The sequence below is a fragment of the Artibeus jamaicensis genome, unplaced genomic scaffold (genome assembly GCF_021234435.1).
Source record: "Artibeus jamaicensis isolate MK-2021 breed Jamaican fruit bat unplaced genomic scaffold, CSHL_Jam_final scaffold_584, whole genome shotgun sequence".
NCBI classification, from domain to species: Eukaryota; Metazoa; Chordata; class Mammalia; order Chiroptera; family Phyllostomidae; genus Artibeus; species Artibeus jamaicensis.
In genome coordinates this window covers 7,896,095-7,919,515 of record NW_026522048.1, presented here as the reverse complement: position 1 = coordinate 7,919,515, position 23,421 = coordinate 7,896,095, and the positions used below count along the sequence as shown (strand labels likewise).

The following is a 23,421-nucleotide window of genomic DNA, read 5'->3' as shown; positions in this document are numbered from 1 at the left end:
TTATAACTGATTGAATGTTGCTTAAATGGCTAGGAGCATTTTTTGTTTTTTCTAAAATTATGCTCAGGTGGGAAGTACAGGCTATTTGCAACAGCATTTTAAGTAAACTTCCATTTCCTCAGAAAGAGGTTTTGCATTATGGAACAAGAAAGTAACCTTTTTCTTTTGCTGCAGAAGAAATATGAACAGATGCAAATTTGTTACTTGTGTAGTTCCAGTCAGTCCTCTGCAGATTTCCAATTACCATGACTTATTTTCTAGACACCCCTGGAAATATAGTAATGTTGTCTTCCATTTAATTTACCTCTTCTCTGGTATAAAACTATCTATGATCTGCCTGTATGATGGAGAAGTTGCTTAACATATAATTGAAGTTTACAATACTTGGATATTAAGATAAAAAATGAATTTTAAAAATCAATGTCTTATCTGCTTATCTTTATTATATATGTTATTTATATAAATAACCTATTAAATAGTTTCCATGGCTAAGTTATATCTGATATCACTTTTTTCTTTGCTTCAAAGAATGAGGTGAGGACTCCCAGCTGAAACTTATATATATACACTGCAGCCCTCCCCTGCTCTCACACTCCTGTCCTCCTCTATTTGATTCATTTGTTTACATTGCATTGATCACCTTCTCACAAACTGTATAATTTTCTAAATATATAATCATAGTAGTTAAATACAAATTTAGAGTTTATTTTGTGTATTGCTAACATGTACGCTCTATGAAGCCAGAGTTTTTTGTGTATATACTAAGTGCCTACCATAGCACTTAGTTCAAAGTAGAAAATAAATGTTGAATACATGAGGCCTGTCCAGAAAGTATCCAGCCATGCATATGAAATAGAGACTTTTATTGAAGAAGGTACAAGCTACAAGAAACATTGTACGCAGGACAATGATGCTTTAGTCCCCTTCAAAGTAGATATCTTGGGACCTCACACAGTTCTTCCAATTGCCAGCAACTACCACATCCTATTTTCCTGTATCTCATCGATGGTGTGAAATTTCTTCACTTTCAAAGGTGATTTTAGTTTTAGGAAAAGCTACAAGTCTCAGGACACCAATCGGGCTGTAGGGGCACTGAGTCACCTGCGTGACTTGATGTTTCACCAAAAAGCTCTGCATGACTGGACTACGCATCTGGCAACAGGCAGGTTAGGAGACTTCTGGCCAAGATGGAAGTGCAGGCAAACATGCTTCACCTCTGTGCACAACTACAGCAAAAATTACAACTAAATTACAAAGCAGATATCACCCAGATGCATCAGAAAATCTAGCTGTATGAAAGTCTGACCACCAAGGATTTAAAGAAACTACACTCATCCAGATGGGTGCCTTTTCTACAAGAGGCCATGCTACTAAGACAGGGAGTCAAACCAGTTCTACCTGATACACAGAAAGAAACATAGGTAGACTGCCAAATCGAGGAGACAAAGAAATATGGCCTCAATGAAGGAACAGAACAAGACTCCAGGAGAAGAACTAAATGAAATGGAGATAAGCAACCTATCAGATGCAGAGTTTAAAACACTGGTTATTGGGCTGCTCACAGAAGTCATTGGGTACTGCAACAGCATTAAAAAGACACAAGTAAAAATGAAAATTTCACTAAGTGAAATAAAGAAAATTCCAGAGGGAACCAACAGTGGAGATGATGAAGCCAAAATTCATATTAACAATTGGGAACATAAGGGAAAAAAGCATTCAGTCAGAACAGCAAGAAGAAAAAAGAATTTAAAAAAATGAAGAATAGAATAAGGAGGCTCTGGGACATCTCCAAATGTACCAACATCCAAATCATAGTGGTGCCAGAAGGAGAAGAGGAAGAGCAAGAAATTGAAAAAATAATGAAAAAAAAAACTTTTCTCATGTGGTGAAAGAAATAGACATACAAGTCCAGGAAGCAAAGAGACTCCCAAAGAAGGAACTCACTAAGACACATCATAATTAAGATGCCAAAGGTTAAAGATAAAGAGAGAGTCGCAAGAGAAAAGGGGAGAGTAATAACCTACAAAGGAGTTCCCATGAGACTGTCAGCTGATTTCTCAAAAGATACTTTGCAGGCAAGAAGGGACTGGCAAGAAGTATTCAAAGTGATGAAGAGCAATGACCTACAACCTACATTACTCGATTCAGCAAAGTTATCATTTAGAATGGAAAGGCAGATAAAGTGCTTCCCAGACAAGTTAAAACTAAAGGAATTAATCATCACCAAGCCCTTGTTATATGAAATGTTAAAGGAAATTATATAAGAAAAAGAAAATCAAGACTATGAACATTAAAGTGGCAATAAATTCACAACTGTCTATAGCTAAATCTAAAAAGCAAAGCAAGTAAGTAGAACAGGAACAGAATCATAGAAGTGGAAGTCTTTTGGAGGGTTGTCAGCTGGGTGGGGGAAGAGGGAAAATGGGGGTAAAGGTGATGAGATTAGAAGTACAAATTGGTAGGTACAAAATAGATGGAGAGGTTAAGAATAGTATAAGAAATGGAGAGGTTATATGCATGACCCATGAACATGAACTAAGGGGGGGATTGCTGGAGGGGATGGGAGTACTGGGTGGAATGGGGCAAAGGGGGAAAAATGAGGACAACCATAATAGCAAAGTCAGTAAAATCCATTTTAAAAAACTCTGCATGAGACATGATGCATGAGCAGGTGCATTGTTATGATGCACCAATAACTAGTTGCCCATAGTTGTGGCCACTTTCCTTATATTGTATCTCTCAACCGATGAAGAACATTGAGGTAGTATTCCTTATTAATTGTTGGCATGGAGGGACATACTCATGGTGGACAACACCTTCCCAATAAAAAACACAGTTAACATGGTCTTGTTGCGACTTTGCTGTGCCTTTTTTCGGGCATGGAGAACCAGGTGACTTCCATTGGGACAACTAGGCCTTCGTTTCCCGATCACAGCCATAGCCCCATGGATTCATCTCCGGTTATCACCTTCTTAAGGAAATCTGGTTCATTGCTAGTGGTTGAATCAAGTCACTAGCAACTGCTGTATGATGCTTCTTCTGCTCTAGTAGCAGAAGCTGCAAAACAAATTTTGCTGTGACAGGTTTCATGCAAAGATCCTGTGTCAAAATCGCAGACCTAGAAGTTTTTGGAATACCCAAATCAGCTTCTGGTTCTCACACTGTCATTCACTGATCTTTGTTGATGATAGCCCATATAGGTGTTCTGTGTATTGCAGGTCTTCCAGCATGTGGATCCCTTTCAACTGTCTTTGAAGAAGCACTTGTGCCACACTTATGTTTGCACTGCACTCATTGTAATGTCCTCAAAAGCCTTCTGACTCATCTAAATGGTTTCTGTGGAGGAATGTTCAAGCTGAATGCAAAACTTGATGCAGATTCCTCACTCTATTCACACAGTCATTTGAAATGTGATGACCACACAGTACACATGCTCACTCAGGGGCATCTATCTCCCCCGCTGACTAGTACAGTGAAGTTGTCATTGCTCACTCAGGTGCATTGCAGTCCATTCTCCTTGGCTGCCAGGTTACATCGATGTTGTACAGATCATTCTATTTCTATTAACAATAGCTGGAATTTTTCCAGACAGGCCTTGCATATTTATATACGCCGCCCGTAACTTAGGTACATATATTCTTCTTCAACTCCTCGTGCATGAAGTGTGCATTGTGGATTGTTTTAGAAAGTTTCATTTCTACTTTCTGTTTCTTCTTTCCCTGTTTACCTCCATAGAGTCCAAGAGTGCCTAAAGATGCTCTTTTTGCGTTATGCCTCCTCTGTTTTTAATTATAGTACTGCCATGTTTGTTTCACCCCCGTGGTCCCTTGTTGGGGAAGACTGGATGGGAGTTGGTTGAAAGGCAAGAGAGAGCAATAATAATCCCATCTTGCTGTTGTGATAATAAGGAGAACAATGTGAGGAAATTTCTCCCTGGTCTTCTAAAGAAGGAGAACTTGATCTACTGTGGTCAGGATGAGGCATCTCATCAGCAGTCTCAGAAAATAACTGGCTGGCTCTTTCACGAGTAGAAATTTCAGGTTAGGGGAGTCCTCTGAGGCTTCCTGAAACCTAAAGGCAGGCCAGGTTTTAACACCAGTTGCTATATGTGAAAGGTTGTTTTGTTTTGTTTCAATGATTGTGTGTGTGTCCCCTGTATCTTTGCCTGTTTGAAGTAAAAATCTTTAAAAATCTCTAACTCTCAAAGCTCACATGTAGGGATGCTGTGCACCTTGCATGAGAACTGTATACTCATTCTCCCGGGACTCTGGGTTGGAGAAGAGAGTGCAGCTTGAAGCAAAAGCAGCAACTAATAGGGAGGAAAGACAAGCAAGTTTGCCGATTTCCAGGCCCTGTTCTTTAAAAAAAAAGAAGTAAAGAGAAGCATTCAGGGCTAAAGATTTTCTTTGGGGCCAAGACAGTACCTTTATAAAATATAAGAATGTTGGAGTGAGTGGAAAAAAGTGCTCCTGAAAATATTCACCAATTTTCTCTTCATTTGGCACCTCTTAGCACCAACCTTCCATCATTCCGTACATGACTTTCCGTTCCCCTCCTGCTCCATTTTCCTGTCTCAAGCCTTAGGCACCAGTTTACCTCCTGTCCCTACTGTTAGTACCAGTAAGTGATGACTGCTTATGAATGAATCCTTGCTCTCTTTGACCCCTGTGTTGGGTGGATGGACAATTCTTCCGAGTACCAAAATTAAACTTGCAAAGACAGTTTTAGGAACATTCTTATAAATGGTGTTTCCTATTGTTCTAGAAGTCCTTCAAGATAAGCCTATGAGTGAATTGTTTCTAGGTTGCAAAATTTATTCCAAGAAAAAGAGATTCAGAGTTTCATTTTTGGAACTCATCTTGCTTGTCCTTAAGTTAGAAACTGCTTGTATGACCTAACACCTATTCCTGCTGGTCTGTGAGATACATGATACCTTCCTCCCTTTCATAATTTATTGCTTCAACAGCAGACTTTTGTTCGAGCACTGCTGGTAAGGGACAAAGAAAACACCCACTTTGTTCAACATTTGTGTTTAAAGTGAGTACATTGCACTAAATCACTGTGTGCCCATGGGAACATCTCTAACCCAAATTATAACCATATCTATGATGGAATCAGGCCCTGAAGCTTTTTTTCTGTGTAATATTTTTTTGAATGTGTTGATTCCTGTGGAATTCACAAATGTTCTCTTCCTGCCTCTGCTCCCCCCACCCCCACACTGGCTGAACAAATGGGTCTAAGCGAGGTTTTCTTACTGTGGATTTCCACAGTACATACTGTATGATGGTCCCTGTATACAGCTTTGTTACTGCTTTTTAAATTATCTCTTTTTTTATGCTTGTCAGTAAATCTCTGTAATGACACTTTCAAAATATATTTTGAATGAATGAATGAACAAATGAACAAATCAACAGTCTGATTTTTTAAAGATTTATTTTTTAAATTAATTTATTTTTAGAGAGTGGAAGGGAGGGAGAAAGAGGGGGAGAGCAACATCAATGTGGGGTTGCCTCTTGCACATCTCCTTCCTGGGGACCTGGCCCGCAGCCCAGGCATGTGCCCTGATTAGGCAGCCCTTTGGTTTGCAGGGTGGCGTTTGTTCCACTGAGCCACGTCAGCCAGGGCGACAGTCTGATTTCATTGCCATTCGCTGATTAGGTCAGGCTTTGGCCCCTGCCTGTGTCTCAGCTTAGGGGATCCTCTTCAGTGATTGTACACCACCCTAGAAAATTAATATAGGCAGGTCAGCATAGTATCTGTTTTCACAGGGAAGGAGGGAGGAAGAGGGAAAAGTGTCTCTTTAAAATACTTTAACTTTGGTACCTTTGTACCATGAAGGCAAATACTTAAGAGCATGGGCTTGGGTATTAGAAGATTTACAAGACTTGGATTCAAGCCTTCCATGTTTTGTTCCGTGACAGGCTTTGCTCGAATTGCTTAACCCTTATTCCTCATCTGCAAATTGGGTCATGATATTTCCTACTGTTGTAGCACAGATTAAATAAAGTGCCTAGATACTTGATGTATAATAAGAAAAATGGAAAAGTTTGTTGGTTGTTAATTTTATTCCATTCCTAATTATTCACTGGCTACACCTTTGTGGGAATATACCTACCTATACCCACTAGTGAGCATTTCATATAGAGGAGTGGGTCTGGAATACAAGAGTAACTCAAGGAAACCCCTTTGCAAGTCGTATTAGGCAGAGATCCCCAGAGAAATTAATAAACTATGCATATATAGGTACATATACATATATACACACACTATTTATACATGTGTATTCTTTATACATGTGCATATATGTATATATTATATAACATATAATATAACTGTATGTGCTATGTGATAATACATATGAATATATAAACATACAGGAATATTATATATGAGCATTATATATGAATACCATATATGTGATATACACATGGCATATCATACATGATAATATAAAATGATATTCTACATTATATACTTTGTATCATATATGCACATATCCATATACACCCACATGTATAAAGTATACACATATCATTGATATGTCATGATACATACATATCACACACATGGCATTCCCACATCATACATGATATTACATGTTATATATTTTATATTGTATGCACACACATCCATACACACACACACAAGTCAGCTCACTCATATTATGAAGATTGAGAAGTCCCACAGTCTGCCCCTGCAAGCTAAAGACTCAGGAAGGCTGGTGGTAAAGTTGGAAGGACTGAGAGACTGGTATAAATCCCAATCAGAGCCTGAAAGTCTGAGAACCAGGAGGTCTCACAGAAGAAGACCAGTGTCCCCAGCTCAGGGGGAGAGAGAAAGCTAATTCTCCCCCTTTTTTGACCTATTCAGGCCCTCTACAGGTTGGATGGTGACCACCCACACTGGGGAAGGCAATGTGCTTTTACTCAGCCAACCAAATAAAATGCTAATCTCTTCCAGAAACACTCTCACAGACACATTCAGAAATAATGTTTAACCAGATATCTCTGGTCAACTTATGTGAAGTTGACATGTAAAATTAGCTATCACACAAGCATATTAGTTACTCTGTATTTCTTGGTAAAGTTGGTTGGCATTGGAGGCTATACTTTAAGTTTGAAGCAAGTGCAAGATGTTTCTTGGGGTGGACATGTACAAAGAAGGAAAGAGACAAATTTGTTGAAATAGACAATGAAGAAGCACTGTGGATATGAATCAGAGAGAAGGCAATTATTAATACTTTAACTGAAGACAGGGGCCAGTGTGGGGTAATGAGAAGACAGTGTGGTTGGAAGCCTGGCAAACTCTCGAGTAAGAATCCCATCTTGAGACTTGTCAGCTATATTATCAAGGGTGAGTTGTGTAACCTGTCTCCTGGATGCTTTAATATCTCTAAAGTAAAATGTAATAATGGTTTATACTGTTAATTATAAGAATGAAAAGAAATGATATGGAAAACACTATCATGAAGGCAGCCAGTAGCAAGTGTCTTTCTTCCTGTTAAGTACTGTTTTTAACTAGAAAAGGTATTCATACCTATTATTATTTTATGACATATAGAGGAAAATATAGCCTTAATTATATATTCAGAAGACAGGTATAGAGTGAATTATGCATATATTAACATACAATGTAGGTCTATGAATTCCAACCCAACAATAATTAACTACATACATTTGTTGAATAACCATTCTGATTTGGGGGATCCTTATTTGTAAAATCGGGACTATACTCTTATGGATTTATGTTGAGAATTACATAAGATAGTAATCATGAAGCATCTATTTCTGGCCCTGTCACAGAATACAAGTGGACTTATATAGGATAAAAGAGTTTATTTAGATGTCAAGTTCTAACTCAGGAAAAGTGCCTTTGTAACTAATGCTCCACTTGAAACCTCATATATTTTGAAGACATGAGAATATACTGACAATATATTTCTTTCATTAGACCCCCAAACAAAAACTAATTTTTAAATAAAAAAAATAAGAGCTACAAGTTGTTCATTTTCTACTAGTATTGATAAGTTGATAGCATTTTTGGTAATATGTAAAATATTTTTTTAGTCATTTTGATCAGATGCCTACTGTTCCATATTTGACAGGTTAGGAATAAAAAAATTCTCTTTATGAAGTAGGGGTCATTTTACTTTCTTTAGTTGTCACAGTCTACAGGTCTGTGTGAAAACAGTGCTACCAAAGAGGAGGCTTAAGTGTATTTTGTGAAACCTGCTTGGCAGTTATGCGATGTTAGAGATTAGTCCACACGCAATAACCACAAGGTTATTGTCTTCTTCTCCATCTCCATTTCCATTCTTCATGCACAAAAAGTGCAGAGTGGGAAAACTACTTGCTTACTACCCTTTCCAGTGCAATTTAAGCTTTTCAAGAAGGGACATCTTTTTCATCTTTTTAGGTTGCTCACAGTACTTATTGTATATAATAATGATGTGTAATGACTCAGCAGTAGTTTAAAATAAGTATCCAATTAAATTATGCTTTTTGTTGCACATGTATTATTCTAGTAAGTTGAGGTTATGTGGTTTAAGTAAAAAAAAATAACTGTTTACATTCACTTCCCCTATTTGTGCTCTCCTATCCAATGCCATCTTTGTAAAAATATCATTTTACCTATTAAGTTGAAATAGTTTAATTTTAAAAGAACGGGAGAGAAAGAAAGTTAAGTGTATAATTTGAGGGGGAAATGTGAGTAGAAAGAATTCTTTTGCTTGGTCCTCAAATATAAAGTCTATTGTCCTAGTGTGACCAGAAAGTCATAGAAATGCTGGGTGGGACCAGAAAATATGTATAATTTTGTTGCTGGTATCTCCTTTGGGGCTCAAATTCAATCACTTATAACCCTGCATCTTTTTTTCTGAAATGAGAATCCTATTTCTATTTCACTTGGTAATTCCTGTGAGTTTTCTTCTTTCTAGTTATTTGGGGATTGAGATGATTAATTAAATGTTTTTTTTTTCTTTTTGAATATAAAATCACTACTAATGTCATTGCTCTTTTGGGCAAAGTGAAAACTCTGTCCACTCTGATTTCAAAGAGTTTAATCTCAGCATCCCAATTTCACCCACCCATTACACTCTTAAATTATATAATTTTAATTAAATGTTTTAATTGAATCTTTCATACATGGCAATTGCCTACTCTGCTTATCACTGAAAACCAGACAATTCATACTTTGTAGTCATTCAAATGTAATTAAAAGAAATTTTCCTTAAAATTCTCTGTGATGGCCATACTTTGTTCATCATTTTATGAACTTACATAGTTAAAACGAGACAATACATGTTCCATATTATCAATTGGGAAGAGGTTGGTTTGCAGATGAGAGGAAACCAAAAATAACATTAGCTTAAACTAGTGATTTTTCTACCAGTGTATTGCATCATTTTTAAGAGATGCAATACCTGACTATCTCATCAGCAGCACTGACCTCTTTTCCCTTAGACTGTCCAATAAAAAAATGACAGCAGCCAACACATTAGTGGTCCAGTGTGAATGAATCCAAATTATACCTGTTATTTTGGCAGACTGGCAAAAATATTTTTGGTGTGTTGCAGAATTTTAGCAATTAGTTTATGTGTTCCATGAGATGAAAAAAGTTGAAAGTCACTGGATTAAACTAGTTCCAATGACGTTTCTGTCTGACAAAAAGAAGACCAGAGGTATGCCAGCCCAGGGTTGTGGACAGTTTCACTAAGGGCTCAGTTTCCTGGGCTCTTTCTCATTTGCTCTCCTTCATCGTCAGAACAGGACTTACGTACCTTGTAAGGATTTACACACCTTAGAGATAACACAGACCACTGTCCTTTCGTCTTATTGAATAGAGTTTAGTCACGTGCCCAAGCCCAGTACCTCATTTATAATGGTTCTTTATATGTGTTCAGGGGTGAGTGCATATTCGGCATTTAATTCCTAAGCTGATGTAGTACTCTAACCCATGGATATACTGCGTTTGATTCAAGTATTAGTAACTTCTTTTACAGTGTCAGTTTTTAAAAAGGACTATGAATTTGATTCCATTTACTGCAGGTAGAGTCACTTGATATTTCTGCCTGTTGTCTCATTTATCAAGCAAGATTTGGAGGCACTTGTGTATTATGGGTATAAGATGCTATTAATTATTCCATTCCATAATAGACATTAAAATTTATTTTTTCAGTTGTCTTGTTATAAACATAGCCTAAAACTAAGCATGGATCTTGAGAAGATGGAGAAACTATAACTGTAATGCCACTTTACAGTAAAATTATATAAAATCTCATTATTAGAGTCTTTAGCAAAATTAGCCACTTCGATTAGGAAATTTGAATTAATGGGAAGTTCAGATATGTCTGCAAACCAATGCTAATTAATTTCACATGTAAAAATATTGAACATCTAAAATTTGTAATATTCTATCTCTGAGGAAAAAAATCTTACTTTTAAAGTACCTACATGTATTAAAAGATAATAAAACAAACAAAATTCAGAATAAAAAATCTCACGTAAGATGAAGAGGGTATTTCATTGGTAATTGGACCCTAAGGGTTATAAGTTATTTTGTGAGCCATCACCTGTGAACAATAGTATCTGATTTATTTTGAGTACTAAGTATTTTTGCCCAGGAAGTAGCCAAACTATTTATTACTGAAGTATTCTCAATAATATAATCTTAATTTTAAGTTGTCTTAGCTTTTGTTTCCAAATGCTTCCTAGGTAGATGGCCATTTAATTTCAATGAAACCCGCTGTTAATTGCTACTGGTAGATAACAGTTATCCTCTGTACCTTTGAGTTTTCATACGCATAGTTTGATCTGTCTGGAACTTGATTCCTGCGTTCTTCACTTCTCTACGAACTCCACCGCACTTTTACCTGGGGAAGGTGTACCCTTTGTGTGTTGTCAAAACACTATGCTTTATTTACACTGTATTGTGATTGTTTGCTTGTCTTCACTCTGAAGCAGTTCATTCAAAAGAATACTTATTCATTGTTCAGTGATTGTGGTCTCAGTGTTTAATATCTTATAGCGGTACCACGTTATGCATTAGTGAAATCAAAAAAGAAACCAAGCAACTATCTTTTAGCTGTTCCATAGTTTTCAATCACTCTCTAAACCACACCCCATTGCACCTGTGTTCTAGGTAAATGCTTACTTAACTGCAGTGCGTACACTTGAGAAGTATACTTTTTGTCTGCTGATGTGCTTTACCTTTTGCATATCTCAGATTTTGACTATTTTTAAAGATGTTTCTGCCCTGGCTGGTGTAGCTCAGTGGATTGAATGTGGGCCTGCGAACCAGAGGATCGCGGTTTGATTCCCAGTCAGGGCACATGCCTGGGTTGCAGGCCAGTTCCCAGCAGGGGACATACAAGAGGCAACCATACATTGATGTTTCTCTCCCTATCTCCTTCCCTTCCCATCTAAAGATAAATAAATAAATAAATCTTTAAAAAATAAATAAAGATGTTTCTTAGAATGTAAGGCAAAGGTAGCCTCACTTGAAAATGCGAAGGTTTAACAGTACTATATAGAGGGCAGCCTTATTGTAGAGGCGCTGCCACTTTGTTCAGGTGTGCTGACAGTGGTGGGGAAGGCCATACTTTTTCAGAAAACTGTATTTTCATATGAAAACAGAAATGATGATTAGAATTATATGGAAATTTACTTAATCCCTGTAGTTTGCTTTCTTATAGTCTTTATTCTTTACATAGTTCATGTGTGTGATTGACAGGGACATGAAAACCTTATTTCTTGTGATAAATCAGCTTTACATGATGTGAATAAAATTATTTCCCATTAGGTTCTTGCTTGATGGTATACTAAAATGTGTCCTTGTTTTTAATACTGTATACATAGAAACCAGAAGATTATACTGACATGATCAGCATGTAAACAATCTATGTCTTCAACTTAAAATGGTCATTTGGTGTGAGTGAGCTATAAAAACACACATCCTACATATACTAATGAGACTGCTGAGCTTGAATTATGGCACACTTCTTACTAGGAGTGTGACCTTTGGTATGCGGCTAAACTTTTTCTTGCCCAAGGTTCATCATCTGTAAAATGGGGCCATTAAGAATAACCTACCTCATAAGATTATTGTTGACTAATAAATAAGTTAACACATATAAAGTACAGGATGCATTGTAAATGCTGACTAGGTTTAGCGATTATCATTATTACTACCACCATAATATTATGGTGTGAAGGGTTTCTGTCCCTCATAGCTGCAGTAAAATAAAGAATGGGTTCTGTGAAGGTAGGAAAGGGCAGTAACAGAAGCTTGGTTGATTCCTTTTCACAGCATCAGTGCAAGTTCGTGTTATAAAAAATCTGAACTGAAGACTTTTAGAGTAAGAGCAAACATAACCTACTATGCATGTATGTAAAATTTCACTTTTTCTTCCAGAATGAGCATGACATTTAGTACCAGAGGACTTGTTTCAGTCCTCACTTTGCCTTCTTACGAACCATGAAAGGTTAGTTGGTAAATTCTCTGGGAACCTCTCTTACTTCCTGTGTAACATGGGGCTGAAGATAACACTTTTTATTGCTGGACAACCCTTGCTTGCTTTTCAAGCCTTTGCCAGTGTCACTTTGACTCTGAACCTTTGCCCTTTCCTGAGCTGGAGTAGTTTAGTCCTCTGTCCTCTATCACAGTGATTCTCTGCACCTTTTTTTTTATCTCGTCTCTACCAGTAGATTGGGCTTCATAGGCACATGCATCTCTGTCTCATTCGCATTTGCAGCATGATTCCTAGGGAATAGTCGTGATGCTTAATTAAATCCTTGGCCACTAGAAACCAGTCACAGAGCCATCTCAGCTGGTGAGACTCACGCCTTTACTAACTTTTTTCATGTGGTGCAGAGGATGATACTGTAATTTACAGAGCTACAGGGTATAACTCTGGAGCCTCACCTGCTGCATATCTCCATGTGACTAGATTCCTCCAAAGAATAAGGCGGGCCAGACAGGGTTGTCTAGGCCTGGCTGTCATTCCAGTTACTTCTTTCTCTTCTTTTTATATTTTATTTTTATTTATTTTATTTTTAATTGTTGTTCAAGTACCATTGTCTCCATTTCCCCCCCACAACTCCCCAACCCTGGCCATCCCCACCTCCCACCCTTGATCCTATGTCTTTGTATATTTTATGAATGAAGAAAATGACAGGAATATTGTACATCAGTCTGGGGAGCCCATGAGGCTGAACACATACATCAGCTTTCAAGGTTTATGGGCTCTAGGCACCTTGTCAAAGAGATGGGCTCATCTCTCCCTGCTCCTCCATGTAGCCTAACTGCATATTTGCCCTTTAGAAATGTAATTATGTGGAGACTAATTAGTGGGCTATCGCAGTTATTTAGGTGACAGGAAAGATTAAAAGGGTTCAGACAGCTATAAAGATGAACCTTGAGGGGCAGAGTAAGGAATCTTAGGAAACGAGACTCGGGAGGCTTCGGAGACTGTGAAATGCGGAAGCTGGAGGACGGAAGGAAAGTTGAGAGTGGTAACCGGGTTTCTGGTTTTAGCAACTGCAGTCAGTGATGGTGCGACCCTTGAGGAGATTTTTTTCCTCTTTCTTTATTTTATTGTCTAGTTTTCAGTGGGAGTTACTGTTTTTAATATTTGAATGTATTGATTTTGAAATTCCACTGAGCAGCTAAGTTGATGTAGCTCAGTAAACTGTTTAAAATGGATCTGGATGTCAGAAGGGAGGACAGTCAGCAGATGAGCTACATGTATGCATGATGTCATGCAGAGTCAATATTTATCCAGAAAGGAGAAAGAGACAAAGTCTTGTGAAGCATCAACTTCTTTTAAAGGAACAAGTGAATAAAGAGACACTTTCTCCATTTTCTATAGGATGGTCCCAGGGATAAAAGAGAACTAGGGGAGGAGACTGGTTTTCCAGAAGCCAAGGAAATACTGAGTTGTGGGAAGGAAGATGAGTTCAGTCGTTACCAGCACTTCAGTTGAATGGGTGGTTCACATAGACATACTATTTTTTAAGGTCTGATAATTAGTAGAAATTTCATCATGACATTTTTGGAATTCTGGAAGAGAGCCCAAACTGGCTGTAGGGGTAAATGGAATTTTAGTCATTGGACATGTACATCATAGGCATTCCTAAAGGAAATCTGACTTTAAAGGGGAGAACAGGTAACAAGCAGTAGTCGCAGGTAGATGCAGGACTGAGTCAAGGTTGTAGGGTTTCCCCGCTTTAGGCTCACAGGCACAAGGACATGTTTGTGGTCTTACGGGAAAGAAAATGCAGAAAGAGATGGCAGGCGCTGCCTACAGAGAGGCTCGTGGAAGGACTTTAATTCCTGAAAATGGCGGAAAGAACAGATTAAATACCTGGGTGGTGGGCGGCTTTCCTTTGGGGTCATTAGCCTTGTATCAGAGGAAAAGCACCGCTTTATCTGAATCTCAAATGGAAGTGATGAAGACAATTAAGTTTGTGGATGATAACTTTCTAAAATGAGCTAATGTATATGAACTTAGAGAACTGGAAAGCATTTTGTCAATAAAATTATTGATAAAGAATATTATTTCTTTTTTGAAATGCATGTGAGTGTTCTTTTTCTTTATCAATTTTATTTGCTTTTAAAGGCAACTAAACATTTTCATAAACTCTTCAGTTCTGCAGAAAACATTGTTCTTTGTTCCCAGCAACTGAAAAGTATATTTAACAGCAAAGCATATGAATTTCATGATCACACTAATTGTTGCTCAAAGTTTTAAATAAAAATATACATTTGTGTATAGATGTGATGTTCATGTATTTTGGAATGGTTTGATCTATTCAAATGACTTTTTAACAAATAGTATTAGAAATAATGAGGTTAATTTACACTAATGGCAAGAGTGAACAACCTCTAATTTCAAAATGATTTGCTTTAGATATTTTTAATGGTGCCCATTAAATAATAAAACGAGCATTCAATAATACTCCGCAAAATGATAAGCTTTTATCAGTAACCTCCTCATTTCTCATAGCTCCATTTTACCAGCCTTTCAGAGGCTGCAGCCCCTGGCGCGTAGAATCTGCAATTTGAGGATGATAACAGCAGTACTCAGGCCCCAAGGAGGTGCCAAATCTCTATAAGATACTCGCTGATGACAAGAGAACAGGGACAGTCTAAAAAGCTCTCTGCAAGAGCCTTTTGAACTTAGCCAAGTTCCCTGACAGTGTATTTTCATCGATATGATTATAATTAATTCTCAAATAGGTCATGAGGATGGGGTCTGGAATGGCTGGGATAGTCCCTGTGGCTCCTACTCTTGGGGGGAGGGGCGTGGAGTCTGAGGGTCTGTAGTGGACTGAACTGTGCCCAGTGTTGTGCAATTTAAGCTTATTTGGGCCAAATTCAAACAAGGGAACATCAGTGTAGATAGTCTTCAGTCTTTTCCTTTGGGTCTCTATGGCATCAGATTAAATTTTGATTCTCTTTATCCTATAAACCTAGATTACTCTCACCTTTTGGGTGAGAGAGGCACCATATCTATCTATATCTATTTCTTTATGTACTTATATATGTTTATATACATATATAGATATATGTATATATATTTAACTTAGAAAAGTTTCCTTTCCCAAGTGCAAAAAAATGTGCCTGCTGCCAGAGAAATCCAGGTGGTTTGTGATTCCAGTGGGAGAGAAAAGACTGCTGGAGAAGGGAAAGTGCAGTGAGAGTACAGGGCTTTTTAAAAGTACTTCGTAATACTTTCTAGTGCAAAGTAAATGCAACTGATACCTCTCCAATATTTTCTCTCCCGAGGAATAATTTCCTTGTATTTAGAATTTGTTTTTATAATATCAGGTCAGCATTTCTATGACCCTTTAACCATTTTTATTTTTGAAGTATGAAATTAAAATGTGTAGTTTTATGTGTAGTAATACAGCCATATTTCCAAATTTCTATTTTCCTCATGCAGGGGGTTACTTCTGCAGGAGAGCAGCAGGTTTGCAGAAGCATTACATTATTATAAATTGGCAATCGGAAGCAGGCCTACACTGGCTTGTAAGTAATAATCAAGTTTTTCTTTTTAAATACCTCTTTGCTTCTTTATGCATGAAAATTATCTTGGTGGCTTACAACCTCACAGAGGAAAAAAAAACATTATTCTTCTTTTTGAACAGTTGCCAGTCAAATGATAAGCTTCTAAGATTTTCTCTCTCAGTTTATTCATATTTTGATATCAGCTTATCATTTTAATATATTGAGATAAGTAAACTTTTATTCATCTAGATATTAAGCTCAAAATATTTTGAAGCTTTTAAAGATTTTTGTGGGGGTGGGTGGGGTGAGGGACAGTGGTGGCAGGAAAATGGAGACAACTGCACTTGAACAATAAAATAAAAATCCGAAAAGAAAGATTGTTAATTTTTATTTATTTTTAGAGAGAGGGGAAGGACAGGAGAAAGAGAGAGAGAGAAACATCGATTGATTGCCTCTCATATGTGCCCGGGCCAGGCACGGAACCCACAGCCCAGGCACATGCCCTGACTAGGAATTGAACTGGTGACCTTCCCTTTTGCAGGAATGATGCCCAACCAACTGAGCCATACTGATCTGGGCACCAAAATATATTGAAATTTTTGAGGACAGAGACTATTGTATATATTTTCTAGTGCTACCTGCACTTCTTACTATATTAATTGTTCCCATGTACATTTGTTTGTTCCTTATGTATTTCTTCGTTTTCTTAAAATCGAAAATAATCCATAAAAAGTTAATTGAAGTAAAGATAACTTATTGTATCCACAATGCACATCATCTTCTCACATTTATATTTCTACACCCCCCTAGCTGCATATTTAAACACCGGCATTATTCTAATGAACCAAGGAAAGACAGAAGAAGCCCGACGCACGTTCCTAAAATGTTCTGAGATCCCGGACGAAAACCTCAAGGACCCTCACGCGCATAAGAGCTCAGTTACCAGCTGTCTGTACAACCTGGGAAAGCTCTACCATGAGCAGGGTCGCTATGAGGTCAGACCAAACCCCTCTCCCCTTTTCCTTCTACCTCGTTCTCATCCAGTCTCAGTGTTTCCTACCTGTGTTCTCGTCACGGGGACACTGTGATCAGTGAAGAAGTTAATGTGCGTCTTTATTTTAAGAGTTTCACAGTAAAATTCATTTGGGGGCAGGGAAACTGTGCTAAAGAATCATAACAGATTTCTGTTCTGTGCATTTCTCAGAGCAGGAAAGGGGAAGAAGAACCATCGCGTCACAAGCTTATTTGCTCATCTCAGATTTTATGATCCAAGAGACATTGTTATTGTTAACCCTATGCCCAGTGTTTAAATGTTAAAAATATACCATACTCTGAGTATTAAGATGATGTAAATCCTGTCCATTTATTTTAGTTCTTTTAAAATAATAATTAATGAAAAAATTTTTTTTAAATTGGGAGAGAAGAGCGATGGATGCAGGACCTTGTAGGAGCAGTGGCAGGTTGAGCAGGGAGCAGTCTTGCCCCGCCTCCCCCTCCCCCCTCTCCCCCCCACAGGGTCTCTTCCCTCCCGTTCAGTGCTCCTCCTCCTCTCTCCTACCACACCCCTGCCTGCTCTTTCAGGTCATATCAATAATGCAATATGAAGATGAAGATACAACTTTAAAAATAGTGGCATTTAATAATCTCAGGGTGTCTCAGTGTCTTGGTATGTTATTTGATATTTTATTTAGATCCTACTTGGTAGCCAGACTTAAAGTAAGTATAGATTTTAGATGACTACAGGTGACTTCCAAATAGAAATTTTTTTCTAGTGTTTCAGTGGAATAATCTATGTGAGCTAAAATTTTATATTAAAATAAAAGAGCTTGGTGATGTTCACCTACTTGTTAAACTGGATTTTTATCTGGCGTTCTTCAGTGAATGGGTTGACTACTTTTATTCATGTAATTGAGGCAGTATGATACCAAAAGACACCTTAATTTTTCTCCTCCCATGAAATATTTGGAAATAGCAATGAAAGTTTTTAATTTTGGAAGGCTGTTATTATTTTATTTTTGGTGAATATTCTTGTGTTTCATCTATTATTTTTTGTTTGTTTCTTAAATTAGGAAGCCCTCAGTGTATATAAGGAAGCAATTCAGAAAATGCCAAGGCAGTTTCCCCCACAGAGCTTGTACAACATGATGGGTAAGTGAGACTTTAATATTTCAATGGATATTTCAGGGACCTGTGGAGAAATTAAAACCTGTGCTTCTGTGAAACAGAATTTTAATTAGTTATCTTATTCGTCCTCCCCCCCAAATCTTTATTTTCAATTGGGTGTCCCAGTCACGTTTTTACCAAGCACACTTGTCCTGTCAAGAACAAATGCCTGCATTGTCATGGTGATTCTCCACAGGGTGTCCAGATCCCAGAGTTGCTGCAAGGGGCTCAGGAAGCCTTCTGAGTGTTCAGTATGTGCTCAACTCCAGAGGTTGTAGAAGGTGAATGAAGTGCACGGATTTTAGTGAATTTATCAAATTCATGATCATTTGAATCACATAATTTTCTTAATCAGAAGATCTTCTAGCAGGGGTGTTCTGCAGCCCAGGGTGGCTGTGAACGTGACCCAACGCAAAATCGTAAATTTACTTAAAACATTATGGGTTTTTTTGTGATTATGTGTTGCCATGTGTTTGATATGTGGCCCAAGACAGCTCTTCTCCTTCCAGTGTGGCCCAGAGGTGCCAATAGGTTGGACACCCCTGCTAACCATGCTGTGAGGTAGAGAGGAATGATTTTTTTTCTTTTTCTGAAAATGTCTTTATCCCTTTTTGGAGGGGGGGAATAAAAATTGGTTAAATATGTACATCCATAGAGTGAAATATATACAGCTGTTTAAAATAATGCAAAATTTATTTAAAGACTTTTAGTGTATATTAAGCAGAAAATAGCTTTTTATAGAGATGGATGTATACTATAATATCATTTTATATAAAAAGTATATGTGAGATGAATGATTTTTGATGTTCATAAAAGATGGGAATAACTGAGTCATTATGTATGGTTTTCATTGATCAGGACTTGGATCTCAGTAGGTTTTTTAGATTTAGTATTTTAGAGTAAAAATAATACTGTGAAAAATGCAAATGTGCTACCATAATTATTCCTTCTTTTACATTGAACAATTAGCTTAATTTTTTTTATTAGAAAGCATATAAGCTAGGGCATTGACTTTTCTAATAAGCACAAGAGGTCAAAAACTAGAATTTCTCATAAAATATCCACCTGTCACCTGCAGCTGATCTGTGACTATAAATTGTTACCACAGCTGTTTGATGGTGGACAGAATGGAAAAGCACCTATTCAGTGTGTGCTTCTTGCCAGGAGTCCTGAAAGTTTAAATTGCTTTGCTGATTGGTTAAATTCACTGTTTCTGGATACCGGAGAGAAGAAAAGGGGTTGCTTTCATCCTCAAATCAAACTTTTTTCTCCAAAGCACAAATTACAAACTCAGATATTCTCTTTTTATTAAACTTGGTTAGAGTTTAATATTTCTAGCCCTCCCTTATGCATGTAAAAGAAATGAGACAACATGGTCTTTATATTTTATGCTTCTATATTCCATGATTTCAAAATACTGATCTAGCTGTATGGCTTGAGCCCACACATACACACACACACAAAATCTTAAATCCTCCCAAACTGTAGGATATATGCCTGGCAAGGACACCCACTTTTGTTTTTCTCTAGATGGCAGAAATTTAAGAAAAAGTTCAGAGATAGAGTGAGGTGTGGCTCAATAAACAGAAAAAAATTATGATTTGCAAGAGGTTAATATATTCACTGCACATCTTGGAGCTCCCCCCAGTAGTCAGTGCAGTGGTGGGATGATTGGATGCTCATATTAAAAAGAACATTGGACTATTTCTAGTTGCTGCTTCTTTTTCTCTTTGCTATAGTTATTAAAGGGTAAAATTCATCTTTATTAAATGTACTTTGGCCCTTAAACTCTTATAAATTAAAACCTCACCTTACACTCGCCAGCATTTTACCAGTATATCTGCCCAGATAAAATGTACATGTCCATGAAGTGTGTGCCTAGAGTGTTTAGATTTATAAGAATTAACTTTATTAATACTGGATGGTTATTTCTGTTGAAATGAATACTAAAAGGATCATTTTCTCTAGCTTAATCTAAAGAGGCACAATGACTGCCATTTATAATTTTATTCTTTACGCTAATACTTAGGAAGGCCATTATTCCCCATTTCCCTCAGTTATAAAATAAGAAGTCTTTCTTTAAACTAGGAAAGGACCCTGAGATCCTAAGCAACAGACTGCATTTGGCATTTTTATTGTTAATAGGAAATGTTGCATTCAATCTAGTTAGTGATTTCAGAAAATTCATTCAATTATTTTATGTAAATAAATTTGATTGAAAATTCAGCTGGTACCTTGGGATCTGTCTCTCATGGTTACACAGATGCTGAGCACACACAGGCAGTGAAAGATAAGTGTGTCCCTGGGGTTATTGTTTAGTCCTTTGTCTTATTTTCCATTATAGACAGAGGTGGTCGCTTTGCCCAGGCTCTTGAAAAGCACCCTAGCAATTTGCAAGGGGGGGAATCACAATATTATTTAAAATTGCAGATTTCTTCCCTAATTATTGTGGCTGAGTTCTGTTTAATTTTATGTAAAGATTTGTTATCTGACCAGATTTTCTAGTTTCAATTGTTTATGAAACTATAATTTTCTCAGAGAGTGAATTCATCTCCTAATCAAATGCTTGGAATCCTCTGAGTGTTTGCTTTAACTCCTAATACATTTTGATTAGCCTCCATTTGGCGGGGAAAAAAAATGGTCTGGGAGATAAGCTGCCTTATCAGTTCATCAGTTTCATTAGTCTGTCAGCATGTGCTGATTATCCTATCAAGTTTATCAACAGCCTTGAATGTGTTTTCTAATTCTCACATTTACATATTATTAGTGCCCTTCAGGGATCAGTGATGGATTATAATGTCTGGCTAGATTTAACCTGTAAGTATTCATTTTTCTCATGGCTCATTCATTTTCCCCTTTATGACCACTACCCCCAAGCACTTGTGCATATGTGTACAAACATTATTTTTTATCCTATTTTTCTTTTATTTGGAGGTTAAGAGAAATAAAGGGATATGTGTGAAAATACACAATCATATATGAATGCTATTATTAGTTTAATAACTCAATCCATTGTGGTTGCTCTTTTTAAAAAAAAGTTCTTTGCATTTTCCCTTTCCTTGAACATTTTATGATAAACTTACATTAGTCTATCTTAAATGCCAGTAGTTGACTTATGCTGAACACCAAATAAGCAATCACTTTCTCATTTGTTTATTAATAAAAAAAAGTGTGATCAATTTATTTCCCAATTTAAATTTTTTTCTACCTTTTATTCTAAGGTTGTTAACTTTTACTTTATCAGTCCATAAGCAAATATAAAAAACTATTTAAAATATATTCTCATTATTCTCTCATTTCATAAGAGCAAGATGATTGAATAACAATAATTGAGAAATACCATCTCATTCAAAATTATGTGAATTATAAACATACAATAAAAATAATATAAAGTAGCTACTAAATATTATGCACAAAAATTAAACTTTCACGTAGATGTTGTTTGCAATTAGCAAGGTATGAGAATACATGAAATATTTAGAGGTCATATCACAAAATAACATAAAATTGCTCCTAGTCAGTTAAGTGACTACTTCTGTGGAGCTTAGTTTTCTCTTAAGAGAATAGGTTGGATAAAGTGGGGATTCAGTATAGTGTGAAGTCAGCCCAGGTTCAATTCATGACTTTGATACTTACTAGCTAAGTGACTTTGGGCAAATTACTGAACTGAAGCCTCAGTTTTCCTATCCTTTAGCTGGCTGTAATGGTAGAGTCAGTTTAAGGACTGATTGGAATAAGGAAAGTGAAGTTATTGAATCAAATGTCCAACCTAGGAAGTGTTTCATAAGATTACCTTCCACTGTAATCATTATCATCTCTGTGGGTCTTTGCACTCCAAATGTCAATGACTGTATTCTCTCTCAGTTCTTTTTGTATTTACCAGTGTAAATACTTTTTCTCTATGGGTAAGGATTTTCACAGTGATGGCCTTGCAGTCACTGATGCAGCAGGGATTCCACTTAGTTCTGTCCTGTCTAGAACTGCTGTATTGTCTCTCCAAGTTCATTTTCCCTTGTCCCTCAGCAACCACAGTCAAAGTCATTCTTTGATCATTCAGTCTGTTAACCTATAAAGAAACAGTGTACTCAGTTAATTCCCAATTTACTTAATCTCATTAATAGGGTACTTCTTCTGAATTAAAATTTTCATACTTAGGTTTGAGTTTCTTCCACTTTTCCTGTCACGGCACATTTTCCCCCTAGACTTAGTCAAAATTATTTTTTATTCTTTCACCCATTTAGAAATTCTTTATCTGAATTTGCCTTTTATTTCTCAAATTATAGGTGTATTTTCAGAACCATAGAATGTTGGCAACAGAAAACTCATATCTTAAGATCCCCCTAACATAACCTCTTTTATTTTGCAGTATAAAAATGATATGTTTGGGATTACACAGTTTATATTAGAATTCAAAGTGTAGCTTTCTGACTTAAATTCAAGTGCTCCTCCTGTTTAGGCCTTCTGTATTGCCAAACTGATGTGTTTTCTCTGTATCCATATCACTTTACCCATTTAAAAGTCAGTGAAATAAATGAATACATAAATATATATAAAATGTGACACATGTATTTCATAGGTTTATTTTGACTTATATATGTAACAAGAACCTCATCTTAACAAAAAGGAATAAAACACAAAATTGTGCTTTTATCACAGATACACTAAAAAACCAGGGTATTATTTTTTTTAACTATAGGATAATTGCTATCCATCCTCAGTTTTTCTGTTCCTTCTCTCTAATTATTTTCTTTAAAATGTCCACTTAAACATTGCTTTTGAATAATCCTAAAAGATTATGCAAAACTAAATTAGGCTGTAACTTCTAATTACTTTTATCAGCTAGAGCCCTTTTAATCCCAAATGTCATTTTAAGCCTATTTACTATTTAAAATAAAATTACTCTGCTCTCTCAACACAAAGTAATTGTTGGGTTTAATTATATAAGCAATTTAGGCCATTTCATCTTGGTAATAAATCCTGAGAACAAAGGGGCATGATGTATTGCATGAAGTAAGAGAGAACCCAGAGTTACGGCTTTGCCACTGCATTCTATAATCACTATGTTTAGAATCATTTGTGTGTGACAAATATTTTTTCAGAGTCTCATATACCCCCACTCAGTACAAAGGTGATGGTGGTATGAAATGTAAATAGTCCTGAGGTTCCTGCTCTTGGAGACCTTTCTAGGAAATTTCACAGTAGATCTGGAGTGTAGTGCCTTTCCTTGATAAGTAAATGCCTATAAACACG

The 23,421-nt window shown here is 36.7% G+C and overlaps 1 protein-coding gene across 2 annotated transcripts in view; it reads left to right on the top strand.

Moving 5' to 3' along the window:
• Positions 1 to 23,421, top strand: part of TMTC2 (transmembrane O-mannosyltransferase targeting cadherins 2) — a 399,954-nt gene that overhangs the window by 241,754 nt on the left and 134,779 nt on the right. For both annotated transcript variants that reach the window (XM_037143435.2, XM_053658800.1), the window contains exons 5-7: positions 15,944 to 16,029; positions 16,819 to 17,003; positions 18,078 to 18,156. In XM_037143435.2, the coding sequence (XP_036999330.2) occupies positions 15,944 to 16,029; positions 16,819 to 17,003; positions 18,078 to 18,156 (350 nt within the window). The remainder of the gene's footprint in view (positions 1 to 15,943; positions 16,030 to 16,818; positions 17,004 to 18,077; positions 18,157 to 23,421) is intronic.